The sequence below is a fragment of the Phyllopteryx taeniolatus genome, chromosome 6, assembly GCF_024500385.1.
Source record: "Phyllopteryx taeniolatus isolate TA_2022b chromosome 6, UOR_Ptae_1.2, whole genome shotgun sequence".
NCBI classification, from domain to species: domain Eukaryota; kingdom Metazoa; phylum Chordata; class Actinopteri; order Syngnathiformes; family Syngnathidae; genus Phyllopteryx; species Phyllopteryx taeniolatus.
Genome location: NC_084507.1, coordinates 26,069,406 through 26,085,177, shown reverse-complemented (window position 1 = coordinate 26,085,177; position 15,772 = coordinate 26,069,406). Strand labels below are relative to the sequence as shown.

General features: G+C 42.6%; 1 protein-coding gene across 1 annotated transcript; it reads right to left on the bottom strand.

The window, feature by feature from the left end:
* Positions 1-4,571: 4,571 nt before the first annotated feature.
* On the bottom strand, positions 4,572-14,621 carry LOC133480035 (transcriptional repressor scratch 1-like). Its single transcript, XM_061777664.1, has 2 exons — positions 14,070-14,621; positions 4,572-8,771 (listed from the first exon to the last, which is right to left on the bottom strand). Exons 1-2 carry the CDS (start codon positions 14,182-14,184, stop codon positions 8,044-8,046), a joined length of 843 nt encoding a protein of 280 aa, XP_061633648.1. The 5' UTR covers positions 14,185-14,621; the 3' UTR covers positions 4,572-8,043.
* Between the last annotated feature and the right edge of the window lie 1,151 nt (positions 14,622-15,772).

Below are 15,772 nucleotides of genomic sequence, written 5' to 3'. Positions count from 1 at the left end.
GATCTCCCATCACCCACTAGAACACAAGTTGTCAGAACCCTCAAAGGACAAATCCCAACCACAGAGAACGAAAGACAGAAGGAACAGATACACATCAGGGATGCTGTAACTACCTCTGGATATCCTAACTGGGTCTTTGTCAAATCCACTTGGAGAAGAAGGGGTGGCTACACCCGACACAGAGGATAAAACAGGATACGGAAGGTGGTGGTCCCTTACGTGGTTGGTTTGTCAGAGACGCTCAGAAGGATTTTCTCTAAACGTAAGATTCCCATGCACTTCAAACCCAGTAACACCCACAGACAAAAACGAGTTTACCCCCAAGGGCAAATTCCCTTGCAGCAAACTCAGCTATGTTGTTAAAGAAGTGCAGTATAGTGAGGAGTGCAGTGACCTTTACTTTGAAATGACCAAGCAACCGCTGCACAAACGGGACAGGATCGCAGCCTCTTCGGGTACAGAGTCTACAGTTCACTTGCATCCTTAATGGGAAGGACACTTCCTAGAGGACAACAATGTCAAAACCCTGGACAGAGAAGACCGATGGTTTGCGAGAGGAGTGAAGGAAGTGGTCTCTGTCAAAGAGAGCAGCATAAATCTCCCAGTGCGCTCTGTCTTGTCACCACTGCCGAAAAGAAGAAACCTGTTCAACAACACCAGTTCTCCAAAGTATCAGGCCTGTTGCCACCCAAACTAGAAGTGGCTGCTATTTTTAAAGTGCGACGTAGCTCATTGCAGCTTTGACATCCTTTTCAACAAATCTCTTGCAGAAGAAGCAATGCTGTTGGGCTTTTGTTCAGCATCTATGCCCGTTGCTCCTGAAAATATTCTCCTGTAAACGCTTTTCCCAAGGAACGTTGCTCTTCTTTGACAAGTTGGGCTGGATTAACATGCGTATCTACAAGCCGACTGTGATGGGCGTTTAAAAGTGGCATGTGCTTGCTACAATAAGGTTATAGAAATGCTCATTCTGAAATGATTAAATAACCAGTCTGATAGAACAGCCCACACCTCCACCAGAGCTGTGAACAGCACTTGTTGATGACAGCAGCCATCTCTTCAAATAGCCTGAAATGTGGTGAAAACGTTCACAGCCTTGTCCTTTATAGCTCATTGCTCCCAACATCCTGCACGGGAGTGGGAGCTGAAGATGCAGGAATAATGCTAATGCTGTAATGTCATGCTGTAATGTTAAATGGCCTGAATGAGTCATAATAATGGTACGCTCTTTGACTGAGATGGATTCATTGACTTATCAATCTGTACCAATAGCCAAGTTTCCCCTAAACTGTATTCTTCTGGGTGGTACAGTTCTGAATGGTAATCTCTGTTCTGACTTGTGAGGTGGTACGGATGCGCTTTGCTATTAGTGAGACCGTACCATGATGTCACGGGATCGCCACACTTTCTTTGGCCACTTGTTGGCCGCTCAAACAATTTTGTGCTTGTTTTTTGAGTGTGGTTGCTAAATAAGCTAACGTGGGGCCAAAGATGTGTTATTATTCTACTTGCTTTTATTTTCAAGGCCTGACTTTTGACAGGATGGGTTACGCTGATGTTGCCGAGCAGACCGGGAGGGTTGTTATCACCTTGAGTTGTTAATAAAAGTAATCCCTTTTAATGGATCATTGCAAAAATCCAAACTTACAATTAATGTAGATGACTGCAGAGGTTACACTCAAATAAACACACTGCAAGTAAGTAAATCCTCAAAATGGAGTGTGTTTGTTCTGTGTCTTGGTTAAAAAATGAAATGTGAGCTTGAGTGGACCCAAAAAAAAAGGGGGTTGGAAAAGGTCACATAGTCATTAAATTGCTGTTCCCTCATGCTGCACTGATCACATACAAGTGGAGGTCATCACCATGACATCACATTATTACACGTCTTTGCCCTTTCACGCCCCACGTGACCCCGATTTAATATCATTTTCACTTGAGTAGCCACTTTTTGCCTCTGTGTCCTCTAATTCATTAGTGATACTGCTGCATTAGTATTGGCTAAATTTGAGCCTTTGGAAGACTCTAGAGGAAGATGACTGCTGATGCGGAATAGAAACATATACAGTCACCATAAAGTAACTGTTTAATGTGACACCTGTGGAGCTGATAAATGATACGGGTGTCTTCTCTATTGTTACTTAACCATTACTTGTTGGATTTTATTTTGCACCCTTGGCTCTCCCTCAGTCCTTGCTAATCACACACGCGCAGACACACATATATATATATACACACACACACACACACACACACACTGTTAATTTGACTTGCCAGGAAGGAAATGGTGTGATTCGCTTGACTTGTTCCCTGGACAGGAATCTAAAGACAGTGGGGAGACTGCAGAGCAATCAAGCGATAAAGCTTATTATCTGAGGGGAGCTATATTCTAAGACTTATTATCTAGCAGGAGTTAAATGACTTGCAGGTCCTCTAAGGCCCGATGGCCTGGTTCAACTTGGCAGCAGAGAGAGGAGAGGTTGGAGGCAGAAGGGTAAAGGAAGGAAGAGGTGATGGTGATGATGATGATGATGATGGAGGGGGAGAGATAGAGAGATGAGAAGAAGTTGGTGGTGGGGGGTGCTGAAGGTGATTCATAGGCGTGCACCTGCACTGCTGTGAAACCAATTTTCTAGTTGAAGTCGTGAGATGTACTCGACTTGATAAAGCTGCAAAGTGCTGCTCCATTGTGTCTTTTTGAAGCAGCTCAGCTCCTATAGATAGCGTTATTTGTTTTTAGTGTCAGATGCTACATGTGTTGACACCAGCAACAACAGACATTTTTTTTTTTTAAAGTGAAACAAAAAACAGCCACGTTGGATCGTTAGTTCACAAAAAGACAGGCCTGCAGCCCTCTCAGAGTCAGGCTTCGGTAAATAATTAATATAATGGAGAAACCATGAAAATCAAACAAAGCAGAAAGCAACAAGATTATTTCATTTCCTGCAACTTGCATCATAGTGTGGTGGAAAGAGTTTGGGCTGAATTAACACAAAAGATATCAAAACATATCCTTTTTTGTCACATTTTAACATAAATATAAAATAAGTGAATTCTTTAAGAATCAATATACAGTCACACGGGAAGGAATCAAATCGTAAGTAAGACAATGAGAAGACGCTTTGCCAAGTCTCAAATATGCGAACACAATTTTCACCAAAAGCTAAGGTACCACAACTGTAAAATACTTGCAACAGATGTGAGGTTCTGTCAACTGTGTTATGTGAAGCCGCAGCTGACTGTCTGCATGCGCCACGTCGAGTCTTCTGTACACGGAACTATGCCAACTTCGGGGTGGGAGTGAATGCCATTGAAGAGAAATTGCAAAAAGGGCCAAAAATAAATAAATACATTGATAGTATGTGCTTGATACAGTGTGAATAAGGTTTTAATTCAGAACAAATTGCGACAAGAGAAAGCAAATTATCCACATTTTTATTCTGATTTGCACGAAAATGTAAGGAGAAAAAAAAACAATCTCTCTGCACTTCCAATTAGAGCGATGTAACATAAAAGTTCCAAAACAATTGTGTTTGTTCGTCCAGTGGTGTTTTCAGCTTCCCAGATAAATTGTGCCAAAGTGTGGGTGGAGATCAGCTTTCCTTTGTTGATGTTGTGTTCTTCTTTAGCATACTGGTTGAGACTGAATCAATAAGTACTGCATACCTTAATTGCCTAAAGACACAATCAACAATCAGTTCCACAAATTCACACAATCCACAGAATTCTTTTCAATCCATGAATCAATTATTAAGCCCAGCCCTAATATATAAAGTCATGAACAATCGACCAATAAAGTTCCTAGTTCAATTACAATTAGTATATAAACAGTCCTTTTTATCCGATGTTCACAATTTGATGTCATGACACCAAGAAGACACCTAAAAATCGATTAAGAGTACCTCAGGATCAGAGGGGGAGTGCCCACTGAGCTAAGAGTGTCACAGAGTGTCATTAGCAGAGTCTCTGTGCAACAGAGATGCACAGAGACTGGAGCAGTCACAGAAAGGCATAAAACTGGAAGACCAAGGGAATGTATTAGACCTCTTGTGAATTTTGTCATTCAACTCTTTGTTAGAGACCCAAAGAACAAAATGAATATCATTCATTTGCAAATTTTCTCCCCATTCCAGAGGATGAATGCTTGAAGGTCAAGCGCTCAACTGAGCTAAACGAAAGGAAAATAGACTTGAAAGTGAAAGGGGACTCTGCGTCACTCTGGCTAACCGCCGCTAAATGTCCACATATTGATTTCGGAAACTGCAGTGTTTGTTTAAGCAAAGAAAAGCAGCCCATTACTGGCGGGCAGCTTGCAGCCTTAAGAGTGCTAATGAGCCCACTGTGCCCTCTCGCTATCTCTCTGTATCTCTTTAAACATACAATGTTGGCTCTGCTAATATAATAGAGATGTGTCCAGAAAGAAGGATCCTCTATGTAAACAGAAGCCGGCACTCAAAAAGGAATTCATTTAAAGGTAGTTACGCAGTTTAAAGTGAATGAAAAGCTATGAAGAACGTTATTTTCCCCACTCATATTTCAGCTATAATGGGAAAAAAATAAGACAACAAAGCATCTTTGTTGGTTAAGATAGTTCTTTATTATGAAGTGCCACAAAATGCTTTGTGTTCATTGTGCTTACATTGTCTAAATACTGGCTCAAAAGATCCAGGAGATCCTCCCTCTGCACCAGAGAGCCCAGAATCCCCCCGAGATAAAGTGTGTCATATATCACTGTACAGCGGTAAAAACGCCTCAGTCCTTTTACAAACCATCGTCCAATAAGTGATTAGTTCGGTCAACGTTGCGCCCTTCAGCTCGGAAATACAAAAAAAGAAAAAAAGAAGAGAGGTCAAGCTAGTACAAGTTTTCAATTCTTCTCTACCTGAATTCTAGTTAGTTTCATTGTGCTACTTTCTTTGAAGGTGGACATGATTAGAATGGAAGTGCTTGGAGAGCAAAAGATCTGGAGCTTACATGGAGACGCACAACTGCAACCAATACTGTCATTGCGATCAAACGCAAGGATTAATACATTATAAATGGTTGAAGGTAATTGATGGAAACATGTAGACTGAGAACTACAGTATGTCGTACTTAAATGTGGAGACAGAGCGTGATTAAACTGTTTTTCACCATTTCAGTTGTCCTGATTTTTGGAGGGGTGTGGCTAAACACACCTCCCCCATTCTATAAGAACTTGAACGCCTTTGTTCGCATCAGCGGTTATTCGGAGCATTTGCGACGTGCAGTTAGCTAGCTAGCTATGCCAACACCCCGAAAATACACCTTCCCTTCGGATAGTCTGCTGGCTTGGCTGCTTTAGAGCGCCCCGTTGTCGGCCGTGAGTGCGTGCACGTCACGTGGAGGAAAAACAGATGAGCGACTTGACTTGACAAGCCCGCGAGTGGACTTCAGGCTGGCGTGGCTGCTTTAGAGTGCCTCGTTGTTGGTCGTAAGTACGCGCACGGCACAGAACCTGGCGGCAGAGCGAACAAGTGGGAATTTGAGAGTCCAACTTGATAGTCTATTGAAAATACTGTGAGATTTTCTGGGCTTTTTCAGGATATTTGTTACCTTTCCAAATGTAAATTGCACAACGCAATAATCACCTTTTTTTGTTTGTTTTTGTAATGCTCATGACTGCCACCTTCAGGACTGGAGTGGAACTTTTGGGCCTTGGCTGAGGTCTACACTCTGCTGAATTCCATTCTAATTATTCCTGCACACTTTCTTTACTTACTTCTCTAACTTCATATCTGCTATTAAGCTCCTTAATGGTATTGCATTGATTTCACAGTTGATAAATATTCCAACCTTATCTTCATCGCTGTTGCTTTTGTGCTATTTTCTTTTTATGTTTTACTTCACTATTTAAAAAAATGTTTTTTAAATCCTGGTTAAAAATAGACCTACTTCTGCTTTTGAGGCTCATTTTTCAAAGAGCTCACGCTTAGATCGACTGCTGCAACTTAACAGCTTTGTCCAAAACTGCTGCCTTCACAACACTCTCAGAAGTGTTTGTCTGTTAGTTTATATCTGAGATGAAGGTAAAAGTAGGGCATAAGTGCATGTTCAGTGCAAACTCTTCTTTTATCCTTATAACCCTAAAATAATGCGCACTGATAGGCGAATCACTAATTGATTAATCTCCTTATTAAACTCGGGATCTTCATCTCGGAAGTGTGATTAAATAAAGGTTACACACGCCTGAGGAACTGCTGCAATTATCACAAGTCCTTTGTAAGAGAAGCACTTGTTCATATTAAACCTATTATTTCCAATTGTTGGAAGCTTGACTGGGGCGTGGAGTTTAATCAGACAGCGCAGATGTTTTCTCCGGGTCGCTTTGAGTATGTGTGTGTGCGTGCATCTTGGCAAGGTTACATAACACAAATCGTCGTTCCCAAGCGCTAATGTTTTTTGTGCAGCTATGTGTGTCCTCAGTGTGTCTCCAGGGAAGCTCCAGGAATCTACAGCGGATGTTTTTTGGGCTCAGAGAGCTGGGTTCAGCCGCACGGCTATCAGCCATATGGATCAACACTCCCATCATGTATTGTTCAGGGCCCTTATATGACTTGTGGGTTAATCCTATTGGTTGGCTCAGTAGGAATGAATGGAGCCTGCTGCAGAATAAGCCGGTCTAATGTATAATGGGGACGTTATAACCGTGAAGGTGCCAGGCCATCCAGCCATAAGTGCACCCTTTTTCCGCGGTCTAAGAATGCACGCTTTATGTGCGGTTGAATAATGCATTGCATTTAAAGTTGACCGCAGCCAACTTCAGTGTTAGCATGCATCGGCCTTCACTTCAGGTGGATGCACCTGCACGTCACTGCTCCACTCCAGTCTTTTTTTCTCCAATTTTTCAAGAGGGGTGTTAAACATTTGTTTGTCCGGGACTGCAGTGACAACAGGCGTCAAAGCCAGCAAGCCGCTGATCCCAGCTCCTTTCACCCGAATCCTACATTAGTTCTACTCACTAAGAGGCAGGCAGTGCATAACAAGAGAGGAAAGACTTTTTGTTTCTTTTTTGTTTCGCTAACACTACATTGGCATGTTCCCTGATGTCTGCAATATGTTTCTTTTTCTGTTTATGACTATAGGTGAAGTAAAACATACCTGATTTTTAAAACTGCTATACAGTAGTAGGTAATACTTCGTAAGTTCATCATAAAATACCATGCATTAGTGTGATTATTGCTTTGAAAAAAGTACTACGGAGGCTCCAAGAGAAAAATATTGCCCTCATCTATAGAATTTTGGCCAAAAAAAACCCCAAATATAATCCCAAACTTTGTTTGACGTTGGCATAGATTTTTTTTTTTTTTGCATGCAAATAACCTTTATATAAAACAAAAAAAAATTAACAACATAATAAAAGAAATATCACTTAAAAGTGGCATATGCTTTGGCCTGCACTGGTAGAAAAAGGAAATAAAATGTAAAAAATTAAGTGCAACTGAATAAATGAAAATAAATAAATAGATAAATAAATAAATAAATAAATAAATAGCCTTTTTTTCTAGCTTAGTAGTGTAGAGAATATGGTCACTTGGTGTAGAAGAACATTGTTATTATTATTATTATCATTGTTATTACTATAATTCTTACTGTTATTCCTCCAAAAGCAAAGGGAAAAACTCTTTTTATAAGTTGTAGTGCCGAGAGGAACCCAGCAGCCGTTGGCTTGCCATTGGCACCATCATCCTTGTATAAGTCAGTACCGTGTCTTAATGCCAGACAGAAGCCATGTTTGTGTTTTCATTGTCTCGATCCAGAACAGGAAGAAGAAGTGAACCGTTTGTCTTTGTCGGGAAGTGCATGCGTAAAACGGTTTCAGTCCTTCAACTCCAGGAGAAAAATTGTGCTATCGTCATCGCCGTTAATTGGCTGCAGGGGGAAAGCGAGGTGCAGAATGTGAGCATGGAAGAGAAAGTGAGGTCAGAACAAAAAATAGATCGTTTGTGTCAGTTTGTAAGAATAATGGCGATTTAGGTTTGCAGTTTGTTTTTTTGTTTTGTTTTTTTTGCAAGTGGATTTGGGGGGTCATGCATCCAGGGGCCCGAGAGGAGAGAAGGGGCCTTTGAAGCAAGCGGACTCGTAGTGCTTGTTCAGGTAACTCTTGAGCGCGAAGGTCTTGTTGCAGCGTTTGCACTTGAAGTGCTTGAAGGCCGAGTGCGTCTGCATGTGAGCGCGCAGGTTCGAGCGGTCTGCGAAGGCTTTCCCGCAGTGGGCGCACCCGAAGGGCTTCTCGCCCGTGTGCGAGCGCATGTGGCCCTGCAAGAGCCACGGCCGGCTGAAGGCTTTGCCGCACACGTCGCACTTGTGTTTGAGGTCGTGCGTGAGCAGGTGCATGGCCATGGCGGGCATGGACACATACACCTTGCCGCAGGTGGGACATTTTTTGGCCAGCTTGCTGTCCAGCGAGCGGTGCGTCTGTTTGTGCCGGCTCAGGTTGGACGACGTGGCGTAGGTCTTGCCGCACTCGTTGCACGTGTGCCTCTGGATGGTGCGAGGGCTCCCCATGGCTTTCCTCCTCGAGCGGCCGTCCGTGATGTAAAAGGCGTCCACCGAGTAGCCGTCGCTGACCGCCGCGTCGCCGTTGATGTAGCCGTCGGTGAGCTCGGAGCCCGGGCTGTCGGGAGACTCAGAGTCCGGCGCTCCGTAGTCGCTGTGAATGCCGTCATAGAGGGGGTCCGGTGAGGGCACCTTAATCCCCCCGTCGCTCTCGCCATCGTACACCGACGGGCTGATGTAGTCGCTGATGTAGCCGGCTGTGAGGCAAGAAGAAAACAATTTAGATCGTTTGAGCATTGTCGTCGCAACGTACGTGTGCGTAGTCGTCCCATCGCAGGGTCCTGATATGCGGTCAACTGTAATATTAATAAGTAACCAGCAGAGGGACCTGGTTGGACATGCTAATCAGATTAGCACCGATGTTACGGTAAATTCTAATTCATTAAACAACACACAGCAGCCTAGATTGGTCTATACTTCTTTTTGTATGATTTATGAGGACCCGGGAAACGATTGCATGCCTGCATTTATTGTATATTACTTCAGAAGGTGACGGACAAATGCATGTCGCAACAGATTATACTTGGGGGGTGGGGGGGGGGGGGGGCACCACATTATTGAAAGGACTTCAGATGTACACAACAATGTGTTTTGCTTAAACTAATGCATTCAAATATAGAAATATTAATGCGTGTATTAAAACACTGGTGTAAAATAACACATTTATTGAAAACAAATGAATAGTGTTAGGAATGTGCTAATGACTGTACAGTATGACTGGGCGTGAAAAGAAATTATTTTAGCTTCATTTCTGGCTGGACTATTGCTCAAACTACAGTGCCTTTAAATACAGGTAGACTTTGTACAAATGACTCAGTCTACTTTTGTGTTCTCCTGGGAAAAAGAGAAATGTGTGCTGGTTACGTGGATGTCACTCTGTATTTTAACATTGCAATATATATCACAAAGAAAAGGACTATCATTTCTTTCCCAATATTGTGCAGCTCTGCTTTGTACTTTGTTGTGGCTCCTTTTTTTTTCATTCACGCCTGATCACAGACAGCCCTGCAAGTCCACTTCATGACGATTTGGACTTTTTGATATGATAAAAACATTGCTTTTCAGAAAGGTGAAGAGACAAGCAGTGTGAAGATAAGAATTTGTGATATTTAGCCCCTGGCTTTACTTTGTATTGGAGCTTTTCCAGTGGCACGGGTTTCCAAGCAGGCCAAGCCAATAAAATACACTGTACAGTAAACCAGTGATTCCAAACCAGTGTGCTGTGAGCGATTAATCATAATGATTAAAATCAACTAACCTGTGTATCCACCTATTGTCATTAATACAACAGAATAATAGCTTTGTGTTCAACTAACCAGGCCCACATTTCAGTCTGAGTTAGTCAACTTGTGAGTAATTGAGAAAAGATCATTATTACTTGAGTATTTATACATTTTGTGACATTGTTGTTTGGTGGTGTGCCGTGGGATTTTTCTAATGTAAAATATCTGCCTTGGCACAATAAAGGTCGGGAAACACTTATGCGCAGCACTTCTGGGCATTAACTTGTCAAGCAGATTTGTAATTATAAATTATTATACTCCACAGTCTCCACTTTGCTGCAGCAGTCTTTTTTCCCTGCTGTCCACAGTCTCCTCTCGATTAAAATCGATCTCCTTAACCGTGGCCAACAGCCACATCCCACATCCAATGTTGTTATTTGTTACCATGTCTCGTTTAGTGCAGCGTGGTTTTCCCATATACTTTATTGAAATGGAAACGCGACCTCCCCAAACCAAGGTCTAAAGAGCTGAGACGATGCTGTGCAGTGCTAAAGCAGCATTTGTCGTCTTAAACCTTGCACCGTCAACCTTAAATATTGACTGTATGGTTTTGAACAGATGATGATTTTCGTTGAAGCGAGTCTGATTGTTTGTTTCCAAATCTGGAGCCTTTAAACAAGAAATTATGCTGAGTGCTTTAATGCATGTCTACTTTGTGGATACATTTTAATAAGGTGAGAGGAGCGACCGCAGGAGATTTGTGAGCCGCAACAAACTATTCTTTTTAGGCAGCCATTTTGTTTGAAACATTAAATGCAGTGCGTAGACTGGATGGTTGTTTCAGTCACTGTCAACAATCCGCAGAACATTTGCATTAGAGCAGTACGCCTTGTAAATACTTACAATATAAACAAACCAATCACACTCAAAAGCATACCTATGGACACTTTAGACTCTTCAGCATAACATTTAATGTTTTGGGGATGTGGGAGGAAGCCCGAATACCGAGAGAAAACCCCACAAGCACGGCAAGAACATGTTAAAGCCACACAGGAAGGCCGGAACCGTGACTTCAACTCCGAATCTCCAAACTGTGAGACAGATGTGCTAACCACTTGGACACAGTGCTGCTCACATAATTTATTGTTCGACAGCTATTTAGCCATCCGTTTTGTACTGTATATGCATGCTATCAGATATAGCGAAATTACACATTTTGTTTTGATTTAATCAGCTTAAAAGATTTAATTCCAGGTTTTGTGTAATGAGTGTCTGTGTCATATTACATAGCCCAATTGATCATAAACTATGTTTGCTATTGGACAGTAATGATAGCCAACCTGTTCAACTGCAAAGTAGATTACTGTATTCTGTATGGGTGTCATATAAGAGCATAGACCAACCATCAGCACTGTAGCAACAAATTTTGACTAGTTTTACCACATTCTAACAACAATTGAGAACGCTCTAGGACCCACAACTGTATCCATAGATAATTTAACGCCTGAATATACCTCCTCTGGCTCTTTAAAGTTCCGTCCCCTAATGTCTTTTTAAAGCCGCGGATCATCTTGTCATGTTTCAAGGTCGTTTGGCTTGACTTTGTGCACAATTAAAAGTACAATCAGATTGTATAGTTGACACCGTATGCTGCAAACTTGTGCAACTCGATGGGATCCAAGATTATAATGTTCACATTTGCTTGACCTCAACCTCCAGGTGAGTTAGTGAACAATATTATGATACAATATAATATGACAACCTCCCCTCAAACTTGAGAAACAGCACAATTCTCTCTAACATGTGCATCTGTTCTCCGATGAACATTTTTATTATGCTAGAATAACTGCTGTAAAATATAAAAAAGATTGAAAGGTTTATTTTCCTCGGTTGTAAAGTTCAACAAATGCTGAAGGACAAAGTACTGTAAAACAGTCAAATGTTCTGCTTGTAATTCATATTTTTATTGTTGTAAGCGTTAAGGGAGCAAAAAAATAAGTTAATTTTGTCATTATATTATTATTATTTTTTAATTGGCTTATTAATCGGTTATCGGAATTTTATTCTGCCAAATATTATTCTGCCTCAAAAAAATCCATATCGGTCAGACTTCATTAAATACCAGAAGCTATAAAAAGCTACAACAACAAGCATAGTTATGGCCTAAAACTTTTGCACTTTTCCGTACAAAATGACTCAAGTTCTTCATAATCTGTAAACACTCTGGAGAATAGTTTGTTTTGATTTTAGTGCTCGTACTTAGCATGAAGTAGTCTTGGTTTTGTGTAGCTATTATTCAGCTCGAAGAGGCAACGTCGACATGACGAGTTTCTATCCGCAGGGCGCCCCTCTTAGCCGAGCGGTCCCGTTACACACAAAGCAACACAAGTGGGATCTTAATTATTCCCAACTCTGCTTCATCCGAGCAGAAAGTTGCTGCTAAGGCGCAGGCGAAATCCTGCACTGCAGTCAGTGTTACAACCACATGAAGCTCGGAGGGATGGAGGGGAGGGGGAAGAACTAGAAAAAGGTAGCGGAGGACTGCGGGTCGCGTGAGAAGCCGCACGGGGCTTGTTAGCCTCGACATATACGCCACTGACAGATATTTATTTATTTATTTATTTTTTTTAAATATATCTTCGTGCGGGAAGCACTCGCTGATGCAACAAGGTGTCAGTGGCGCCCGGGCGGAGGCAGGGAGACGTCTGTTGGAGGGTGTGTTGAAGTTCACCGCACACAACAATGAGTCACACTGCTGCCGAAGGCGGTACAAGAATCGGGCTGACTAAAGTGTGCGAGCACCCAAACGAACAAGATCTGCATTCAATCTGTGACTCCAGCACACTCATCAGTCACATCATTCTGCGTGATCATGTAACTTGTAGGCAGCATAGCATGCTCAATTACTCAAACCAGTGAATGCTTGGAAGGAAGTTCAAGGGGTGTGTCCACCATGAGTGTGCCCGCAAGTGCGCAGCAAATGATCGACAGCTCGTAAGTCACGCCTACAGTCTCTGATTGCTTGTTTTTCCTCAGGCGCAGTGGTTTCTTGGAGATCCAATGAGACACAACAGAGACGGCTGTTTTTTTTCCACAAATCATACTTATGACGTACCACTGTTTTAACAAATATGAGCAAAAGTGTTCGTTTTGGGTTTGTTTGTTTTTTATCGTAAACTCCCCTTTTAATGCAAACATATTAACCACACAATTTACAGTTTGAATTTGGATTCGATTTCTAGACAATTTTTCACATGGGAAAAAAAAGAAAGTTCCTCTCTCAAACTGTCAACATCCTAAAACTTGTTTTAACGCCACTGAAAATGTTTCGATCGCAGTTTAACAATATTAGTGGACATACAAGTGTAAAAAAAAAAAAAGTTAAAATCCTTCTAAAATTGCTTTTTCTTGGTGTCAAAAATTTTACTATTTACTATTCTCGATAACAGAAACATTTCAGAACAATCTATCTCAACTTTGATAAATGACAACTCCGTATCTTCTTCTTTTTGAATTCTTACATCCTTCTTCTTTTAACACCGCTTGAGCCAGCTCTACCTAACCGAATAAGTAGTTCGAATTCTTTGACGCTTGCTGCACTGAAGTCTAGCAGAGGTCTCGCGTGACATCATGCACGACAACGGTTCAAAACAAATTTAGGCGCACATTTGTCCCGAAAACAGTCTTCAAATTCTGGATTGTGCAAACTCAGGGGCATTTGACTTGATAGAGTTTTTACTGTATGCTTCGTGTTCATTGCTCTATAAACACACACGTAAAAAAAAGATCCCTGGCAGAAGCCTGTTGAGAATATATTATTAATGAACTTGGACTTTATGTGTGTATTTCTTTTAACTGTTTGTACAGTGACTTTGAGTGGCTTGAAAGGCACCTGTAAATAAAATGAATTATTATGATTGTGAATATTATTTAAATGACCCATGAAGTGCAAAGTTGAAAGCACATTTGGCCTGTTTTGGAGGCAGTGCATTGGGGAGGCGGGGTGTTGAAAATCAATGAAACATGGGAAGGCTTGAGTTCATGGGACCTTCTCGCTAACATCCACTTTCAAATAACTCCGCTGGGAGAGTACTGCACTCGATTTGGCACTGTACTTTGGTTATGGGAAAGTCGTGGCCGAGTGGTTACGAAGCTTTTGTCTGGCCCATGAGCAAGGCAGTTGAGTTCATTGCTGTAATGCGTGTAATATAATGTGTCCCTCCTCGTCGAGGCGCAACGGCCGCACACCTGTTCGAGCCGAGCCCGACCTACCTTTGTCATGTAGCCGCAGGCTGAGCTCCGTCCTGGGCCGGTAGGCGCTCTCCAAATCGTCCCCGGTGGAGAAATCATCCAGTTTCACCTTTTTCACCAGGAAAGACCTCGGCATGGTGGTGCGACACACACACTCAGACACACGAGTCCACACACGCACACCACCCGGGAGCGAGCTCGTCAAATAGTTGTGGTCTTTTGAATTTTGGGAAGATTTTGTTTGTAGAAATTCCACCACTGGCTCCTCCTCCTCCTCTTCTTCCTCCTCCTCCTCCCCCTCCTCCTCCTCCTCCTCCTCCTCCTCCTCCTGCTGCTCCTCCTCGGAAGACCGGGAGCAGCAAGTTCAGCACCGGACAGCTCCCCTCGCGTAGCTGGCTGGGCACCAGACAAGCGGAAGTCCACTCGCAGCGAGCCTCACGTGCGGTGAAATATAAATGCCTGGTTTGTCTTAAGAGAAGAGGAGAGGAGAAAGAGGGAGGGGAGAATGGAATTCGGAAAACCCTCCAGTCCCGGTCTCCGGTGCAAGTAGTCCTCAAGTCCGCCGGCTCGCCCCCCCCCCACCCCCCACCTCCGCCCCGCCGTTGCACCTTCTCTCGTCTCTCTGCTGCTTCCCTCTCTCTTCTCTCCTCTCCCGCTTTGTGCGGCGAGCTGCTCCGTGCGTGTGCCGTCTAATGATCAGCTGACTGCATTTATAAAGGGGAGAGAGAGAGAGAGAGAGATACATAATAAAGAGATGGGGGAGAGAAAGAGTGAGAGAGGGAGTCCAAGGAGTGCTTAATTTAATCCATCCCTCCTCTCCAGGGAGCGGTGACTGGACCGGATGATTTATTGAAGCTGTTAACACCCCCCCCCCCCCCCCCCCTCGACCTTCCCCACACCCACCATTCTTTTTGTCTTTTTTTCTATCTTTCTTTCATCACTCTCTTCATTTTATTTGTTTAGGACCAGTCAGGGTCAATCAAAAGCACATTCAAGTTATTTGCATTTTTTTGCAGTAGCAACTACTGTCCTTTATTTTAGGGACAAAGTGTCTTGTTTTAATTGAAAACATCTGCCAATGGAACTTGTATGAATTGAATCTTAAAACAAACTCTTTTTGTCTTGCTAAAAAAAAATTGTATAAAAAAAAGTCAAAACTGTTTTAAAATAAGTACAGTAAGAGAAAAACGAAGATAAATTCACGAGGTACGATTTTGCCTTTTTGCAGTCCGGCCATCGTGTAAAGAGCACGGCTTTCCTACGTACGTCACAATGAGTTTCCTGTAACCGTCACAAAATGTCCCTAAGGCGATTGCTGGTCCCCCCCTATGTGGTGGCATTTGGAATTTCATAAAAATACAAAATAAAATAATCATTTGTGGCTTGCTGATCTGAGGTTTCACGAGGTCTTGTGTGACATCATGCGCAATAGCGACTCCAACGCTGAAGTTTTGTGGGAACGAAGAGGCATGTTTCCCCCTGAAAACACACTCACAAGGCACATGTACCACTGTATATCTTTTCCGTATAACAAGTGAGCGATTTAGCCAAGTATTCCAACATTGGAGCAATTTGTGCGAGCATTTTAAAGAAACTCAAACACCCGATTAAATGTACACCTCAGCGTTGTCTCCATTTTCTCAGCCGCTATATCTTGTCTTTTCTTGCCTATGGTGACACCAATTTTTTCAGGTGAATCTGAGCAATCATGCCGGAGCGCCTTG